General features: G+C 38.8%; 1 protein-coding gene across 1 annotated transcript; it reads right to left on the bottom strand.

The window, feature by feature from the left end:
• Nucleotides 1-1,150: 1,150 nt before the first annotated feature.
• Nucleotides 1,151-1,636, bottom strand: LOC110724486. Its single transcript, XM_021903933.1, has one exon. It carries the CDS (start codon nucleotides 1,634-1,636, stop codon nucleotides 1,151-1,153), a length of 486 nt encoding a protein of 161 aa, XP_021759625.1.
• Between the last annotated feature and the right edge of the window lie 15,842 nt (nucleotides 1,637-17,478).

Below are 17,478 nucleotides of genomic sequence, written 5' to 3'. Positions count from 1 at the left end.
TGATGTGTCCGAGTTTACCAGGGCCGAGTTTTGAACAAGGTGTCCGAGTTTACCAGGGCCTTTGATGTCATAAAGAAGAAGTGTGATGCTCTCATTGATAAATACAAGGCTACCTCTAAAGCTTTGAAGGGTGAAAGGACTAACCACAAGGAATGTCGTGTTGAGCTTGATTAGGTGAAAGGCACTCTGAAGATTGCTACGAATGAATCCCTCGACATGGCAAGATACTACTTTGGGAAGGCTCGTCAGGAGATGATGGAGAAGTACCAGCAGGGAAAGCATAAAGTGTGGGATTATGCTGTTGAGAAGGCTGCTTTTGGGTCAACTTTTCCTGAAGGAGTTACTGTTCATGGTTCACATTTGCTGAGCTATGCTGATGAGGAGGTCAATTCTCCTATGAACGAGGACATGAAGAATGCTCTTGAAGAAGAGAAGATCCCTGATGACATGACTGGAGAAAATTATATTTGTGGTGCTGTGTCACCTAGTATTTTTAGAATAATATCTTTTTTTTATGTTTTTTAGTATGCTTGTTGTTGCTGCCTAAGTGCGCTAGGATATTTTTTGTTTGACTTTTTTCTACCTGGTTGCAGCTGGATGCTTTGTCTGTTTTGTTGCTTTATGCAACTAAGTAATTTGGTGTATTGTTATGCTATGTTGTTTATCTTTTTTTTCCCTGTGTATCCCAGTTGTATTATAGTTGTATTACAATTGTATTGCGTGCAATTGGAATGTAGTGCTACTTACATGTTTGTGCTTTGTTGTTCTTTGTACTCGCTTACTGTCCTTGCAAAACAAAGCAGGGTTATGGGTGGCCGTGGGTTTCCCCAACGGCCTTCCGATGCTTAAGTCAGTACTCGTAGTGTAAATAAACTAAATTTACTAAGTATTATGATAGGAAGGATTACCTTTGTTGTGTCTAACTTCTTGTAGGGAAGTTTTCCTTTTTGACTAATGTTTGAATAAAAGTGTGTTAAAGTAATGATTACGTAACTTTCTCTACTCCCTGCTGCTTGCACTTTCATATACCTTAGAAATGATAAAGCTTTAGGTGTGCTGCATTCCAGCTTCGTTGCACCTCTTTCCCTTCTGCATTCCTTAGGCTGTATGCTCCGTTTCCTAGCACCTTTATGATCTCGTAAGGCCCTTCCTAGTTGGGTACTAATTTTCCAACGTTCACTTCTCTTCTATTCTCGTACACTTTTCTGAGTACCCAGTCTTCTATCTTGAAGACTTTTGCTCTTAAGTTCTTGTTGAAGCTCCTTGCTACTTCTTGTTGGTAGGCTGCCATTCTCATTTTTGCATCTTCTCTGATTTCTTCTACTGTATCCAGGTTGTGTTCCAACTCAGCTTGGTTCTTGTCTTTAGTCATTAGTCTGTATATTGTAGTAAGGACTTCTACTTCTGTGGAGATTACTACTTCACACTCGTACACTAGTGAGAACGGAGTGTGACCTGTTGCGCCTTTTGGAGTTTTTCTATCCGCCCATAGTATGTTGGGTAGTCCATCTACCCATTTTCCTTTATTACCCTCTAGTGTTTCTTCATATTGTTGATGAGGACCTTGTTGCTTGACTCTACTTGTCCATTCTCTTATGGGTACCTTGATGTGGATGTGATAAGGGAGATGTTCCATTCCTTGCAGAATGTCCTGGTTTTGTTACTTATGAACTAGGACCCATTGTCCGTGATGATTTCTAATAGTACGCCAAATCTTCTTAGGATGTTCTTTTTGATGAATAATGAGATGACGTGCTTGTCCTTGATGTCTTTTTATGCTTCAGCTTCTATCCATTTGGAGAAGTAGTCTGTCATTGCCAAGAAGTAAACCCTTTTCCTTGATGAGGGGGGAAGCTTTACTATATCCATTCCCCACATTATAAATGGTCGGTGTTAGTGTTGGATGTAATTCTTCTAATGGTTGATGAGTCAAGGGCGCATGTTTATGGCATTTTAGGCACTTCTTTGAGAACTCTGCAACATCCTTTCTCATATTGGGCCAGTAGTATCCCATTCTAAGGGCTCTGTTATCTAAGTTCCTTCCTCTTGAATGATTTCCACACTCTCCGCTGAGTAGTGATTGTAAGACTTGTTGTGCTTCTTGCTTCTCTAAGCATCGCATGAATGGCCCTGCTGTTTATTTCTTGAAGAGTATGTTGCTGATCAAACAATACTTGAATGCTTTCAGGGTAAGTGCGTGAGTTGCGATCTTCCTTGTTGGTATTACCTTGATTGTATGGAAGCCTTTTAGAGGTCTTGTCCAGCTGAGTTCCTCTTCAACAGGATCTGCTTGTATTTCATAAACGTTCATGGTTGATTCTTTCTCAGTAGCTGGTGATAAGACGTGGTACTAGTGGTATAGCTCCGAACTCATCAAGGTTGATGTTCGATCCAAGGTTTGCTAGAGCGTATGCTTCGGTGTTCAAATTCCTAGGTGCTTGTGCGATCTTGAATTCCTTGAATTCTTTGATGTGTTTCTTGGTTACCTCTAGGTATGCCACCATCTTTGTATCCTTCACTACATACTCCCCATTGATTTGGTTCACAATGAGTAAGGAATCGAAGGTCACTTCTAGGTTTTTTATTTTCATGTCCTTGGCGATGGTCAATCCTATAATTAATGCTTCGTACCCAGCTTCATTGTTGGTTGCTTTGAAGTTACACCTTACTGCCTGTGTGATTAAGTCTCCTTGGGGGGATATGAGTACTATCCCCAAGCCTACACCTCATATGTTTGCTGCTCCGTCTGTGTGGAGTATCCATTTTTGTGTGGCTTTAAGTTCTTGCAGGGCTAAAACTTCTTTTTGTGCTTCATGTACAAAAGTCAGACTAAAATCGGCTACGAAATCTGCCAAGGCTTGTGACTTTATTTTGGTTTTAGGCTCATACTGAATGTCGTATCTACAGAGATGTAGTGCCCATTTTTCCATCCTTCTGACATTTTTGGCTTTCTCATGATAGCTTTATGGAATAACTTGTGTGTACACATATAAAATGACTTTCAAAGTATGGGCACAATTTAATTGAAGCAGTGATTAAGGCTAAGATGATCTTCTCTAAAGAAGCATACTTGGCTTCTACGCTGAGTAAGGTTTTACTTATGTAGTAAATAGGAAACTACTCCTTTTAATCTTCTCTGGCGAGGACAACACTAATTGTACTTTCTGACACTTCAAGATATAGCTGTAGTGGCTCTCCCTCCTTTGGTTTGGAGAGTATTAAAGGATTGGCTAAGTATTCTTTTAGCTTCTGGAATGCCTCCTCATGCTCTTGCTCCCATTTGAATTCTTTGTTTTTCTTCAGTACGTTCTAGAATACTTTGTTCTTGTCAGAAGACTTGGAGATGAACCTGTTAAGTGCTGCTATTCTTCCTGTGAGTCTTTGTATGTCTTTCTTCAACTTTGGTCGTTCTAAGACCAGGATAGCTTTGACTTGATCAAGGCTAGCTTCTATTCCTTGCTGTGTTAGCATGTATCCCAAAATTTTTCCTGATTGTACTCCAAATGTGCACTTTGTGGGATTTAGCTTCATGTCGTACTGTTTCAGAATGGTGAAGGCTACCTTGAGATCTTTGACGTGATCGGCTAGCTTCTTGGACTTCACCACCATATCATCTATTTATTCTTCCATCGTGCTTCCAATTTGCTCTGTGAACATCTTGTTTACTAGCCTTTGATATGTCGCTCCTGAATTCTTTATTCCGAAAGGCATTACCTTCACTACTACAAAAGGAGTGTATTTTCGACAGTATGGCCTCGACGCCAAAGCAAGAGAGTCAACAGCTAATTGTGATATCCGTGTTTTCTCGACGCTTTTTACAGTCAAAAGAAATTTTAGACTACAAAAAGCGTCGAGAGCACTAACATGTGGCCCTCACGCGCATTTAATTAGCTGTACCGCATTCTCAAAAACCACGCACCAAACATCACAAAACCCACCTACTCCTCATTTTCGAACATCACGGAAACTACTCCATTCTATTTTCCTTCATTCGATCTGAATTCTTCACAAAGCTTCATGGAGTCTTGGCCTAGAATTTGAAATCAGATCTCATTCTTTCTTCTTTTGTTTCATAATTCTATCACAATAATTTATTTATCATGCCAAAATTATTGTCTTTGTATCAAATTTGAGGGTTTGTAGAAAGTTGTTTTGCGGCAACCATTTTTTCTGCTTTCCTTACATGTTACATTTTTACATCAATCTTTGTTCATTTTCAACTCTTAATAGGTATAAATTGCTTTTATTTGTTAATTTTTTGTGTAATTTTAATTTATAGTTACAAGTTGCAATTACCCAATCTCGTTTCAAAACCTAGGTTATATAGATCTTGTTCAATTTCTGTTTCTTTAAATAAATCTCTTAGTTTCTAGATATTTTCTTACACATTAGTGATTTATTGGATTGCTAATTGTTGACACCCATTTGTGTCTCCCCAAAACCAAACCCAGTGATGAGTACCTTTCACTTCGAATCATAATCGAATGAAGTGAAAGTGTGGAAAGTTTAGTGTTGCGGATAGTTTTAATTTCTTTTCTCTTCCCTCTGTTTTTGAAAACTTATTTTAAGAAAACAGCCAATCCAGTTTGGTTGGTCCATGTTACGGGTCCAATAGTAGTGTAGTTGGATGGGGCTTGAAAATAGCTTTCCAACGATATATTATAAGCCCAATTCCGATGAATATTGAGGAAGTCATGGCCAAAATACCAAACTGGGCCCGGTTTGAGCTTTATGTGCGGCCTAATAATCTAGGGGAGGGCCTAATATGGATTTATCATTCCTAATGCAATTAGGAATGATTTCAGTCTTCTAGATTCTTCTAGAAGGTTCTTTTCATTCCTAATTCAATTCGCATTGATAAATTGACTTTTGTTGACTTTTTAGAGTTTTAATTAGAATCAAAGAACATTTTTGAGGAAAATACGATTTTATCCTTCTGTACGGCAATTTTTATCTAATTTTAAGAAAACGCGTGAATTTCTGAGTTAGCGCCAAACGCCAGCTTTAGCGCCTGACGCTACGCTTGGCGCCTGGCGCTAGCTTTAGCGTCTGGCGCTAAGGTCAGCGTTTGGCGCTAACTTGGTTTTTTGCGTCATAACTCTGTTTTGATGTTTTATCTTGTTGACTAATTTTCTCTATAAATAACGTCGTAAAGACTCCGTTTTCATTCACCAACTCTCATCAAGTTTTCTTGATTACTCTTTCTCTCTATCTCTCTTTTCTAAACTAGCCTTCTCTCAAATACAAAATTTCGCATTCGCAAGACTTAGACACACCTAGCATTGTTCGAAGTTGCCTTCGCCCTAGACGTGAAAGGTTTTAATTTCTGAGGGTTTGGTCCCAAATCTCTATTTCAATTATTTAATTTAATTGTTTGAATTATTATTTTCCCTTAAGTTACTAACGTGTGTATTTTGTTATTAGAAAGAGGTACGAGGCATCAAAGTAAGTACTTTAGTTATTTGCATTGTTATTATGATATAGAGTTCATGCTTAGGTTGTTATTATGATTCCAAGTATCATGTCTAGGGTAAATTTAATACTAAGTATGATTGTTATGATGCCTTTTATTTTCTTCCTAATATTTATGATTGTTAGTATTATGTTAGGGTTAAAGCTTTGATTTTTATTGCTTAGTGACATGCTAGGGCTTGACATTGATCTTGTTAGTATCATGCCTAGGATCTTGCTATTATTACGCTTTAACATGAATATTATTATTGTTATAATTATTATTATGATTATTATTATTATGATTATATTTATTATTATTATGTTGCTTGATATTTATTTTTATTGCTTGATCACATCTTTTATGCATGTTTAAAGGGAATTTGTACTTGTAATCACGCTTAATAAGATAATTAATAATCTTTTTTATGGTTAATATGATTATAATTCAAGTGATCGCCAATAATAGTTTTATTTGTGCATTAATATTCAACCAACATAGATAAACAGGTTTAGGTTTAATCCTATTGATTGCATGTTAGTCAGAAAGCGCACATGAATACGATCAGAATAAAGTAGAGGCCTATTATTAGGGCAGGTTCAATCTCTTTTAGGTTGGATTTGTACCTTCATCCCCGAACCCTATTTAGTTCAAGACCTTATGGAGTTGACGATCTCTTGGATCTTTAAGGGGTGTAACGTTCACCTCGTGAACGGTTACAAGTTCCTAAAAAACTTGTTGGTGACTCTTTTTCTCTATCTTCTTTCCCTTTAGACGCCACCGTACTTTAGTGTATTATCACAGTGGGGATCAAACTAGGGGTTAACGCTTGAAATATTCCCTACAGTTTTTGGCGACTCCACTGGGGAGGATTTCTATTTTAAAACCTGAATTTGTTTCGGCAATGATTTAGAATGAGTGGATGAGACTCGAAACGTTCTAAGTATTTCATGTGCGTAATTCTGATTAACATTATTGTCATATGCATAAAAAAAATATCATTGGAAAGACCATCCGTAATGAGTTAAAATATAGGATTTTACACGTAGGAAATTTGAGAAATATCTTTCACAACTATGACCGAAATAACACTGCGCGAAATTGGAAAATTTTATCCAGCACAGAAAGCTGCTGAGGCATGTAGGAATTAGCGTCAGCAACCAGAGTATTAGCGCCAGAATTTTAACTGTAGCGCCAGACGACAGTTCTATCGCCAGGCGCTACTGCTAAAACCTGGCGCCAATCTCTGTTTGCTGGCGCCAAATTCTTCCAATACCGAGCCAGAAATATGCGTTCTAATTTCGACCAGTTTTTTGTATTGTTTGCTCGATCCTACTTCCCGATTGAGTTTTTTCTCACTTTACTGAAACCCATTTGTGTTCTACATATGGACATAACCCTCTGGGAATTCATGCTCCATCTACCTGATTGAACGCTCTGAGCAACAAAGGGTACATCCGAGATTGTTGAATTCACCAAACCATGGAAGCGAGTTTTTTCTAAAAACTCGCGGTGTCCCATCCACTCGCGCCAACCCTTAACGGTTAGGCTTCCCCGCGGTGCATCCGGACAATTAACCATGGACCCTCTATTGACTAAACCATATCCCGAACTTTAGAGAACTAGAGCCATGGTTAGGTTGCAAACTCATTGCATCATATTGTGCCTACTTGACTTATTGTGCATTATTTGTTGTGCATATATTTAATGTTTCTCTTAACTGTTTGTTTAACTTGTGTTGAGATTAAATAAATTAATGACTTTAAGAACTTTGCCTAATTAATTAATTAATTAATTTGAGTTAATAATATTTTAATCATAATTGACCTAGTACGACTTTAGGCATACCCCTGTTGATTAATAACACCGAAAACAGCTCCAGATTAAAGCTCCAGCAATGGCGCCAAAATCTGAACTGTAGCGCCACTCTGTGGGGTGTGGCGCCTGGCGACAGCTCTGTCGTCTGGCGCTACACTACAAAGAGAGGCGCCAATTCTGTCGTTTTGACGACAGTTCGGATTATTGGTCGAGTCATCACCTAGTGTCTAATTAACCAGTTTGCTAATTAATTCGATTAAATTTACTGTCAATAATACTTTGTCAAGTCATTAATTGAGTTTAGGCATTAAGTCCCATGGTCTTACACAAGAGTCCAAGCATGTCACTTACACTCAACGCACACACCAATACACACATTTTGACCATGTCTAAGAGAGTCTTGTATGCGCGTTTTTTCCGTCATTTTTTTAGGGGGGTAAGTCGTATATTAATCCTCCAATTTAAAAACTATACTTAGCTCTTAAAATATATACATTATTTTTGCCTAAAAACATGCACCCATTTTTTACTTTTTCCTCTTAAAAACCGTAAAGTCAAGTCGATTTGGGTCAAGTAATTAAAACGCAAAATGGTTTAAATTACAGCGCGTGGTCAAGAAAGGAAGGACGGTTAATCAAAGACAACCTTATCGTACAAGTCTACCTTTTAGACAAACCCATAGCTCGTAAGAGGAAAGCTAGGACAGTAATGGCAACACAAGAAGAAGTCAATGAGCTTAGGAACCAATTGGTTACCGTGACTGAGGCATTGAAGCTCCTAACGCTCAAGATCGATGATCCCATGAAGCAACAACAGATGGACCTCATGCAAGAGAGTCTAAGCAAGCTATCTAGTGACTACAAATTTCAAGGGATTAGTTCACAAGGGATCTCTGTGGACAAAGATCTTCTTCCGCAGAAGTTCAATGCCAACGACATCCCGAAATTCAAAGGAAACGACAACCCTTATTTTCATTTAAGAGCCTTCGAGACAATAATGAGTATTAAGGGTATTGATAAGAAGGTTTTCCCCTCTTTGTTCTCACTATCTCTCAAAACCGTTTGCCAACAATGGTTCTTTTCTCTCGAGAAAGAAAAGACCCTCCACTTGGGAGTCCATAGCAAACACTTTCGTTGATAGATATAAATGTAACATTCAAGTTGAGACTGACCATAGGGAGCTTGAAATCCGCAAGCAGAAAGAGAACGGAGGCTTCACCTCTTTCTTTAACAAATGGAGAGAAACCTCAGCTAAGATGATCGAGGTGCCAAGTGAAAAAGAGTCTGTAAGGTTATTCATTAAAAACCTTCAAGAAAAATATTCCAAGCATCTCAAGTATCAAAAAAACCTCCATAACTTCAAGGCCGTCTACGACAGGGATCAATATTGAAGACGACCTTGCTAAGTTGAAAGCTGCCAACAACAACTCCAACAGTGGCTGGAAAGGAAAGAAGAACGACAATCCTTCTTCTTCCAAAACCACCCACTCAAACAACGTTAGCACTTTTAACCTAGGTGAAGTCCTTTCTATGAACAATCAAGGACAAAAGAAACCATTTAGGAGGAACTTTACTCCTATTGGCATGACTTATGACACCGCATTTGATCGATTAAATGCAAAAGGTCTTATAACTCCTATTGGACCATTTGGGGACCCACCGGTCGAAAAGAGGTCGGCTAATTGGAACCCTAATGCACATTGAAAGTACGACTAAGGTAGGGGCCATCTCACCGAAAACTGTTGGAAGCTTAAGGAAGCTATCCAAGACTTAATCGACAACAACAAGTTGCCATCGCCCCCTGCCTGTAAGAAGCCAAGTATTGATAATGCACCTCTCGCTCATGCCTTGGCTATCTCTGATGAGGAAAACAAGGTTGACCCCTCGTCTCTCATTAAACATGTCAAAGAAATCCATGCCATCGAAGAAGAGGACAGATAGATATTACTGTCAGTATCATCAATCAGGGGGTCACACCATCGAAAACTGTTTTAATTTTAAGGATTTAATTCAGAAAATGATTGATGAAAAGAAACTATTCCAAGTTCCACAAGAAGACGATGCAAATATTAATGGAGTTTGGGACAGTTATGAAGAAGACGTTTATTTAAAAGACGTATTAGGATCTCCACCTTCTGTATCATACGCCATGGACGACTTTTGGGCTGAAGAAGACTCATCGATAGACGTCCTCACAAGATCCGGGAGAATGCAACCTCCAATTTCAACACAACCCATGCCAACCACACAACAAGTTCCCATGCCTATCATTAAAGACAATGATATCATCAAGCAGTTTAAGAAAACAAAAGTTGAAATGAACGTATGGAAACTTTTGGCGACATCTCGAAAACATAGGTTGGAAGTAATGAATGCCTTGGACAAAATAGGGATAGATTTTGACACCACTCCCGAGGGGTTGACTAACTTCCTCACGAGTGATCCTCCTAGTCCAATCAATTTGATCACCTTTTCTGACAAGGATTTACCTCCAGAAGGGGACAAACACTACAAGGCATTAAACTTCACGGTAGTTTGCAAGAGAATGTATGTCCCTATGAATCTTGTAGACAATGGATCAGCCATCAACGTCTGTCCACTTAGAACTGCGAGGATGCTAGGCATAAGGGATGAAGATTTAACTCCATCTACACAAGGAATAAGGGCCTACGACAACATCGTCGACAAGCTCTTGGTAAAATTACCATGAACATAACAGTAGTAGAAATAGAACATGCTACTACTTTCCAAGTAGTAGACATTAAAGCTTCATTCAATTTGTTGTTGGGACGCCCTTGGCTTCATGACCTAAAGGTCGTCCCCTCATCCCTCCACCAACAAGTAAAAGCTATAGTTAGGGGAATTCCTATCACCATCGATGCTTCACCTATGAGGATCAAGTCCATAGAAAACCCCTCTTTGCCATGACCCCCATTCCAACATGACTGTAAATGCTATTCTGAAGAAACAAGGACATTTTCTTGGGATGACCCTAGGAAAGAAGAAGGGAATAGAAAAACCGCTGGAGTCACCTGGCCTCACTAAGTTAGAAACTTTCGGACTTGGTTTTGAACCGACTCAGAAAGATCTCAAGCGAGCCCAGGAAAAATCAAAGGCACGTAGAGACACTCGCACTCAAAAGAAAGTAATCCCAATGGATCACTACCCTCTTACACTTAATGGTCAATTTATAAAAGAAGGAGAGGACTATCCATGCAATGAATTTCCCGAGCCATTCGTTTTAAACGGCATAAGGCAACCGGGATTTGAGATTTTCTTGGATTATTATTTCATAGATGAAATCCCAACTCCTGTCCATAAAGAGAAAGCACCCCCATGCTTTGACTTTAACATCATGGGATTACTATTTGGGCGAGAAAAGAATGAGCCAACTTACAAAGAGGATAACTCCTCGCTCATTCATACAGTCCTACAAAGAGAAATCTTCGATCCTCGAAGCTAATTACTCTAGCGGAAGGATCACTACAAGGGTGGCGCAAGACCATCAAGGTGACTACTCCAAGTTAGAGTCGGAGTCGGAGTCTCTCCCTATAGAGTCATCTAGGTCTTTAGTAATAGCACCTTCCCCTTCTATTTCTTCTCCTAGAATAGTTAGTGATCAAGTCCATGAGGACATATCACTCTTTGATGTAATGATCTCAGAGTACAATAATATTTCTTCTTCTCCTTACTTCTTGTGTTCTTCTCTAACCCAAGATGACAAGCATTGCTTAACTAACAATGAAAAAGACAAAGAACTTATTAAAGCAATGGAAACACTCGAAAAGAAAACACCGGTAATCGAAGAAACTGAGACGGTTGATATCTCAAATGATTCAACCAATAAAAGAGAAGTTAAATCGGACTAACACTTAATGAACAAGAAAGAACCGATTTAATTAACTTACTTAAAGAGTTTATCGATGTATTTGCTTGGTCATACGAAGATATGCCAGGCATTAATAGAGAAATAGCTCAACACACTATACCACTAATTCCAGGAATGAAACCTGTAAAACAAAAGTTACGTCGAATGAAACCCAACGTAGCTCTCAAAATAAAAGAAGAGGTCCAAAAACAAATAACTGCAGGTTTCATCAAGGTATCCAAATACCCTAAATGGGTCGCCAACGTCGTCCTAGTTTTGAAAAAAGATGGAAGGGTAAGAATGTGTGTCGACTATCGGGATCTAAATAAGGCAAGTCCAAAGGACGACTTCCCTTTACCACACATCGATATTTTGGTAGATAACACGGCAAATCACGCGCTTCTCTCGTTCATGGACGGGTACGCAGATTATAATCAGATCCTCATGGCAAAAGAAGACATGGAGAAAACAACTTTTATAACACCAAGGGGCACTTACTGCTACACGGTAATGCCATTCGGGTTGAAAAACGCGGGTGCTACTTACCAACGTGCAGCAACTACCTTACTCCATGACATGATGCATAATGAAGTCAAAGTATATGTCGACGACATGATTGTGAAATCAAAAGACCGTCCAGGCCTTCAAGTAGCCTTAAGGAAATTTTTCGAAAGGCTAAGAAAATATAATATGAGGTTGAACCCATCTAAGTGTGCTTTTAGAGTCACCTCAGGCAAGCTTTTGGGTTATGTCATAAGCTCTAGAGGAATAGAGATATACCCAACCAAGATTAAAGCAATCACGTCAATGCCACCGCCCAAAACTGAGAAACAGATTCGAGGATTTATTGGCCGGTTGCAATACATAAGTAGGTTCCTATCAAAATTGACGACGATATGTGAACCACTCTTCAAAAAGCTCAAGAAGAATGTACCAGTAATATGGGACGATGAGTGTCAAAAAGCCTTTGAAAATATCAAATCCTATCTCGCAAATCCTCCCGTATTAGCACCAGTACTTCCCGGGATACCTTTTAGGTTGTATTTGACGGTTACCAAAGAGACAATGGGAGCTATGCTAGCACAAGAATTAGAAGGCAAAGAAAACGCAATCTACTATCTAAGTAAGAAAATGCTCGAATATGAAGCACGCTACACACCACTTGAGAAGTTGTGCCTCGCCTTGGTGTGGGCCACAACCAAGTTAAGACATTACATGCTAGTGCATACCGTCTTTGTAGTCTTCCGATTAGATCCACTCAAGTATCTATTCGAGAAATCTACACTCAATGGACGCATATCGAGATGGATAGTCAATTTAGCCTAGTTTGATGTAAGGTTTATGCCACAAAAAGCTATCAAAGGATCTGTGGTGTCAGACTTTCTAGCGGACTTTCAAATAGAAGACTCGACACTGATACAAGACAATGAATTTCCAGATGAAGACTTAATGGTAACTAAAGATGATACTTGGACCTTATATTTCGACGGAGCCTCAAACCAAAAGGGATGTGGCGTTGGAGTATTACTAGTATCACCTAAAGAAGAGAATGTTCCAATCTCCATAAAGCTAGATTTCGACGTTACCAACAACGCTGCTGAATATGAAGCATGCGTGGTAGGCCTTGAAACAGCTTTGGCATTGGGAGTAAAAAAGTTAAGGATATTCGGAGGTTCTTCATTAATCATCAATCAAATATCTAAAAGGTGGAAAGTAAGGAGTGAAAGTCTAGCCCCTTACCAAACCTATCTGGAAACTCTTACTGATCAGTTAGAGAAGGTAGAATATACACATCTACCTAGAGAAGAAAATCAATTTGCTGATGCCTTGGCAAGACTAGCCTCGATGGTTAGGATTCCAACGGAAATCGAGCAAATGCCTCTAACTATAGAGAAAAGGCACAAACCAGCATACATCCAGGCTATAGAAGATGACGAAGTAGTCCAAGACGACGAAGAAGAAGAAGAACAGTGGTACACGGATATACTCAATTATGTCACCAAAGGAGAATACCCTCCCCATGCTAACAAAAGAGAAAAACGAGCATTAAGACTCTTGGCTTCCCAATATGTACTCATAGACAACGAGCTACATAAAAGGGTACCTAAGGGTCGAGCTCTCTTATATGTAGGGAAAAACGATGCACAAAGAGCAATGAGAATAGTCCACGAAGGAATCTGTGGCACTCATATATATGGAAAAATGTTAGTCCAAAGATAATGCGATAAGGATATTATTGGACTACAATGAATAGGGATTGCCATCAATACGTAAAAAGATGCCCTAAGTGCCAAATCTATGCCAATTTACAACACGTTCCTCCATCCTTGCTCTACACCTACACGTCACCATGGCTATTCTCTACATGAGGAATTGACATCATCGGAAAAATCATTCCCCCAGGAACAGGAGGCCACGAATATATCCTAGTAGCAATTGATTACTTCACAAAGTGGGTGGAAGCGCAATCATACGCTAAACTCACCACAAAACATGTAGCACTCTTTATCGAGAGAAATATTATTTGTCGATACGGAGTCCCACATGAAATGATAAGTGACAATGGAACTCACTTTCAAGCTGAATGTGAAGAAATGTTACAAAAGTACGGCATTCAACATCATCATTCTTCCCCTTATAGGCCTCAAGGAAATGGAGCAGTTGAGGCAGCTAATAAAAATTTAAAGACTATCATCGAAAAAATGACGGAAAACTATAAGGATTGGCCTGACAAACTTCACTTCGCATTGTGGGGTTATCGTACGTCAATTCGCACATCAACAGGAAATACGCCATTTTCTTTGGTATATGGAATGGATGCCGTACAACCTGTCGAACTAGAAATTCCATCTCTACGCATTGCGTTAGAGAGTAAACTCGATGAAGTTGAATGGACTAGGGCAAGATATGAAGAGCTAATTCTACTCGATGAAAAACGACTAGAAGCTCTGAATCACACTCAGTGTTATCAAACTCGTATGGCTAGGCATTTTAATAAGAAGGTCAAGACAAGAAACATCAAAGTAGGAGACTTGGTGTTAAAAACACTAAGAAAAAATGTTTTAGATCCAAGGGGAAAATTTAGACCTAATTGGTCTGGACCCTACATTGTCAAAACAATCCTGTCACGAGGCGCATCAAAATTAACTGATATGGATGGCAATGAGTTCTCGAACATGACAAATCTTGACCAACTTAAGAAATACTACCTATAATTACTTGAGTAAGATACTCAAGAGAGCTACGTTTGGTGTGATTCCTTAAGAAAGGATACGTAGGCAACCCTTTACGGGTGTGGCCACTTTATTTTATAAAAACTCGCATCCTAGAAATAATTAAAAATTCGACAGAAGATCGGCGGAAAATCGGATTCGCAGAAAACACTCTGGCGCCAGACTATGACCATCAGCGCCAGACGACAGCGTCCGTCGCCTGACGCCTGACTGCCGCAGCCGGCGCCAGTCGCAGATAGGTGGCGCCAATTCACAGTTAAATTCTGGGAATATTTCGGTGTTTTTCGGAAAATTTTCGACTTCCATACTGAAATTTCAAGTTTAGGTTTTCATTGCTTTAATAAAATAAATTTAAAGTAAATAATTTAATTAAAAGCTGAAATTTCATTAATAAAATAAAATTATATTATTAGTGGAATTTAAATAAAGCTTAAACAAAGTAACGTTAAATAAAAAAATAAACTAAGTCCAATAATTGGAAATTAAGCAGTGCTCCTAATCTTGTTTTTCTTTCCTTGCCCTTTTCCAATTTTTGTCTGCTTCTTCCTCCTCATCCATAACCTTAGCTAGTAGGCATCCTTTAGAGGACCTACATTCAATTTTGGAGTAGATAGTTTCCCCTTCAGCTAGGACTCCATGCTTCTTTTCTACCCAAGCTTTTTTCTTCGTGGTGTCAGCTTTCCTTTTTCCCTTATCTTTTGTAGTACTTTTCTTCATAGGCATTGTAGGTGTTTTGAGTTCAATTCTTTCACCTAAGCGTTCCCTAACAGGAACCACCTTGTCACCTAGACGACTCTTCACATCAGTTTTACCCTGATTTTTCTTCAAGTCCTTTGAAGGTTTCTTCAGCAGCCACTTCTTCACATCATTGGGCAAGGAAGGAGGAACCTTTTGGGTAATTACTTCCCATAGAGGTCTGGCACTCCAATAAGCATCAAATTTGTCTACTTCCTGGGAGACAGGGAACTCGTAGGGAGGACGAAGATCTCCAGAAGGAATAGTGTGAAGTAGGCCGTATTGCCTTTTTACCCTGCAGGGATAATAATAAGTCATACGGGACAAGCTTGGAAGACGGTAGAAAGGTTGCTTGTTGACACCAACCATCCTTTCTATTTTCCACCAAGGGATGACCCACTTGATGGCAAAGTTGCAGGATTCGAAGACCCTCTTCCAGTCGTGGCGCCCCATCTTAGAGAAACGTTTCTTCCTCCTCACAAAACAATTCGGAGTGTACTTATCAATATTGTCTGGAGGGCTAATTAATTCCAGCCTTTCCATTAGCCATATCTGCAAAAAAAAATTGCAATGCAAATAAATTATTATTACTATACAAAAATATATTTTTGATTTATGTAATTAAAAATATTATTTTTCTACCTGTAATGAAATTGGAGAGCCCCGAAAAGGTGCTTTGCGATTCCTCTTTAATTCATCGAGACTAATCATAGTCTCTCCAACTATCAATGCCATTGGATTTCTCCTTCACTCAATTTGTTCTAACACGATGGTTATAATTGATTGACCCTCATTATTTTTACCAATAGTAAGAAAAAATTGATTAAGCATACAAAATAAGAAAGCCCTTTTTCTATAAATATGAAAAGATTCGGAGTGAGGTTTATCAAAATAATGGCGAGCAAATTCTTTCAAATTAACTATGTTGCCATCTACTATTTTTGATAGATCCCTTTCTTTTAAATTGAAGAAGCGTAGAAAATCTTTATAATAATATGCATCTATTCTAGGGATTACTACGAGATCTATTGCATGGAAACCTAAAATAGCACCAAATTCCTCCGACAAAGGGCTAATTTCATCATACCCTATTCTAAAGCAATGAGTATCAACATCCCAATATTTTAGAGTGGTATGAATAAAATCTAAGTCAAGATCTACCCCTTTGATACCATAAATACCCCCCAAGTGAAAAAATCTAATTCTTTTCTTTCTTTGGCATTAAGAGACCGACACCATTCATGGGTGTATTGGGTAAAAGTTTTGGTGAATAAAGACATGATATTATTTTTTTCTAACGCTAAGAAATATTTTAGTTGCTGAAATTATGAAAAGAATCGGCTGGGCAGGGGGCTATTTATGCACGAAATCGGAGCAGTTTTAATCTGGGAAGGATACGGAGTCAGCGCTATTTGGCTCCAGACGCCACTATTGGCGCCTGACACCAGAGCTTGGCGCCAAACGCTAAGCGTAGCGCGTAGCGCCTGACGCTACACCAAAATGTGTGGCGCCAGCTGGCGCCAATTTGCCTCGTCGTATGCACTTTCTACAACCGCGTTTTTAACTTAATTCGAGTTTGCTAATGACTTTACGTCTTCCTTATCTTTTTCTAAAAATCTTTTTATTTATTTTTTTAATTAATATAGCTATTATATTAATTATATTATTTTTGTTTGGTTTTTATTTAGACTAATTTCCAAGTTTTTATAAATCCAATATTTTATTTGTCTTTTCCTTTTTTCATTTTTTTCTTTTTTGGGGGAGAAAGTCGGATACCCTCCATCAATAATAAAAATGACGGAATTTTTGCGCAAAATTATTTGTCACATTTTCTTGCACACACAAACATGCACATAATAATAATAATAATAATAATAATAATAATAATAATAATAATAATAATAATAATAATAATAATAATAATAATAAATGAAAAAACATGATAAATAAAATAAACTCATAATAGTATGTATATACAAAATATGTATAAAAAATGAGTCTAACTAAAAGGCAAAGTTTTATACAAAGTCAAATAAACAAGTAAAAAGCACAGGTACAAACTACGGCACCGGGGGAGGTAAACCCATCATCGCATAGAACTCCAATGTACGAGGAGTAACCTCTCCACCAGCTCCGGCTCCAGCTCCAGCATCAGCTCCGGTCTCCGTGGGAGGAGGAAAGCTCAACGTAGGACCCGTCCACCCGAGATCAACCTGAGGCTGAGGCTGCGGAGGCTACTGCGATGACGAGCCGACCTCGTACATCCCACCACCTCTAAGAGCCGAGGTAGCCTTTCCCTGGCCTACCGGCGCAACATGTGCACCCTTAGAGGAAGAACCTAAGCCCTCTACCCCATCAGTACGGGCAGCCTCA

Source organism: Chenopodium quinoa, unplaced genomic scaffold (genome assembly GCF_001683475.1).
Source record: "Chenopodium quinoa cultivar QQ74 unplaced genomic scaffold, ASM168347v1, whole genome shotgun sequence".
In the NCBI taxonomy this organism is placed as follows: Eukaryota; Viridiplantae; Streptophyta; class Magnoliopsida; order Caryophyllales; family Amaranthaceae; genus Chenopodium; species Chenopodium quinoa.
The sequence above is the reverse complement of the archived record's forward strand: the minus strand, read 5'-3'. Positions and strand labels throughout refer to the sequence as shown.

Coding starts and splice junctions, on each gene's coding strand:
- LOC110724486 (XM_021903933.1), bottom strand. CDS start 1,636: ATGGAACATCTCCCTTATCACATCCACATCAAGGTACCCATAAGAGAA.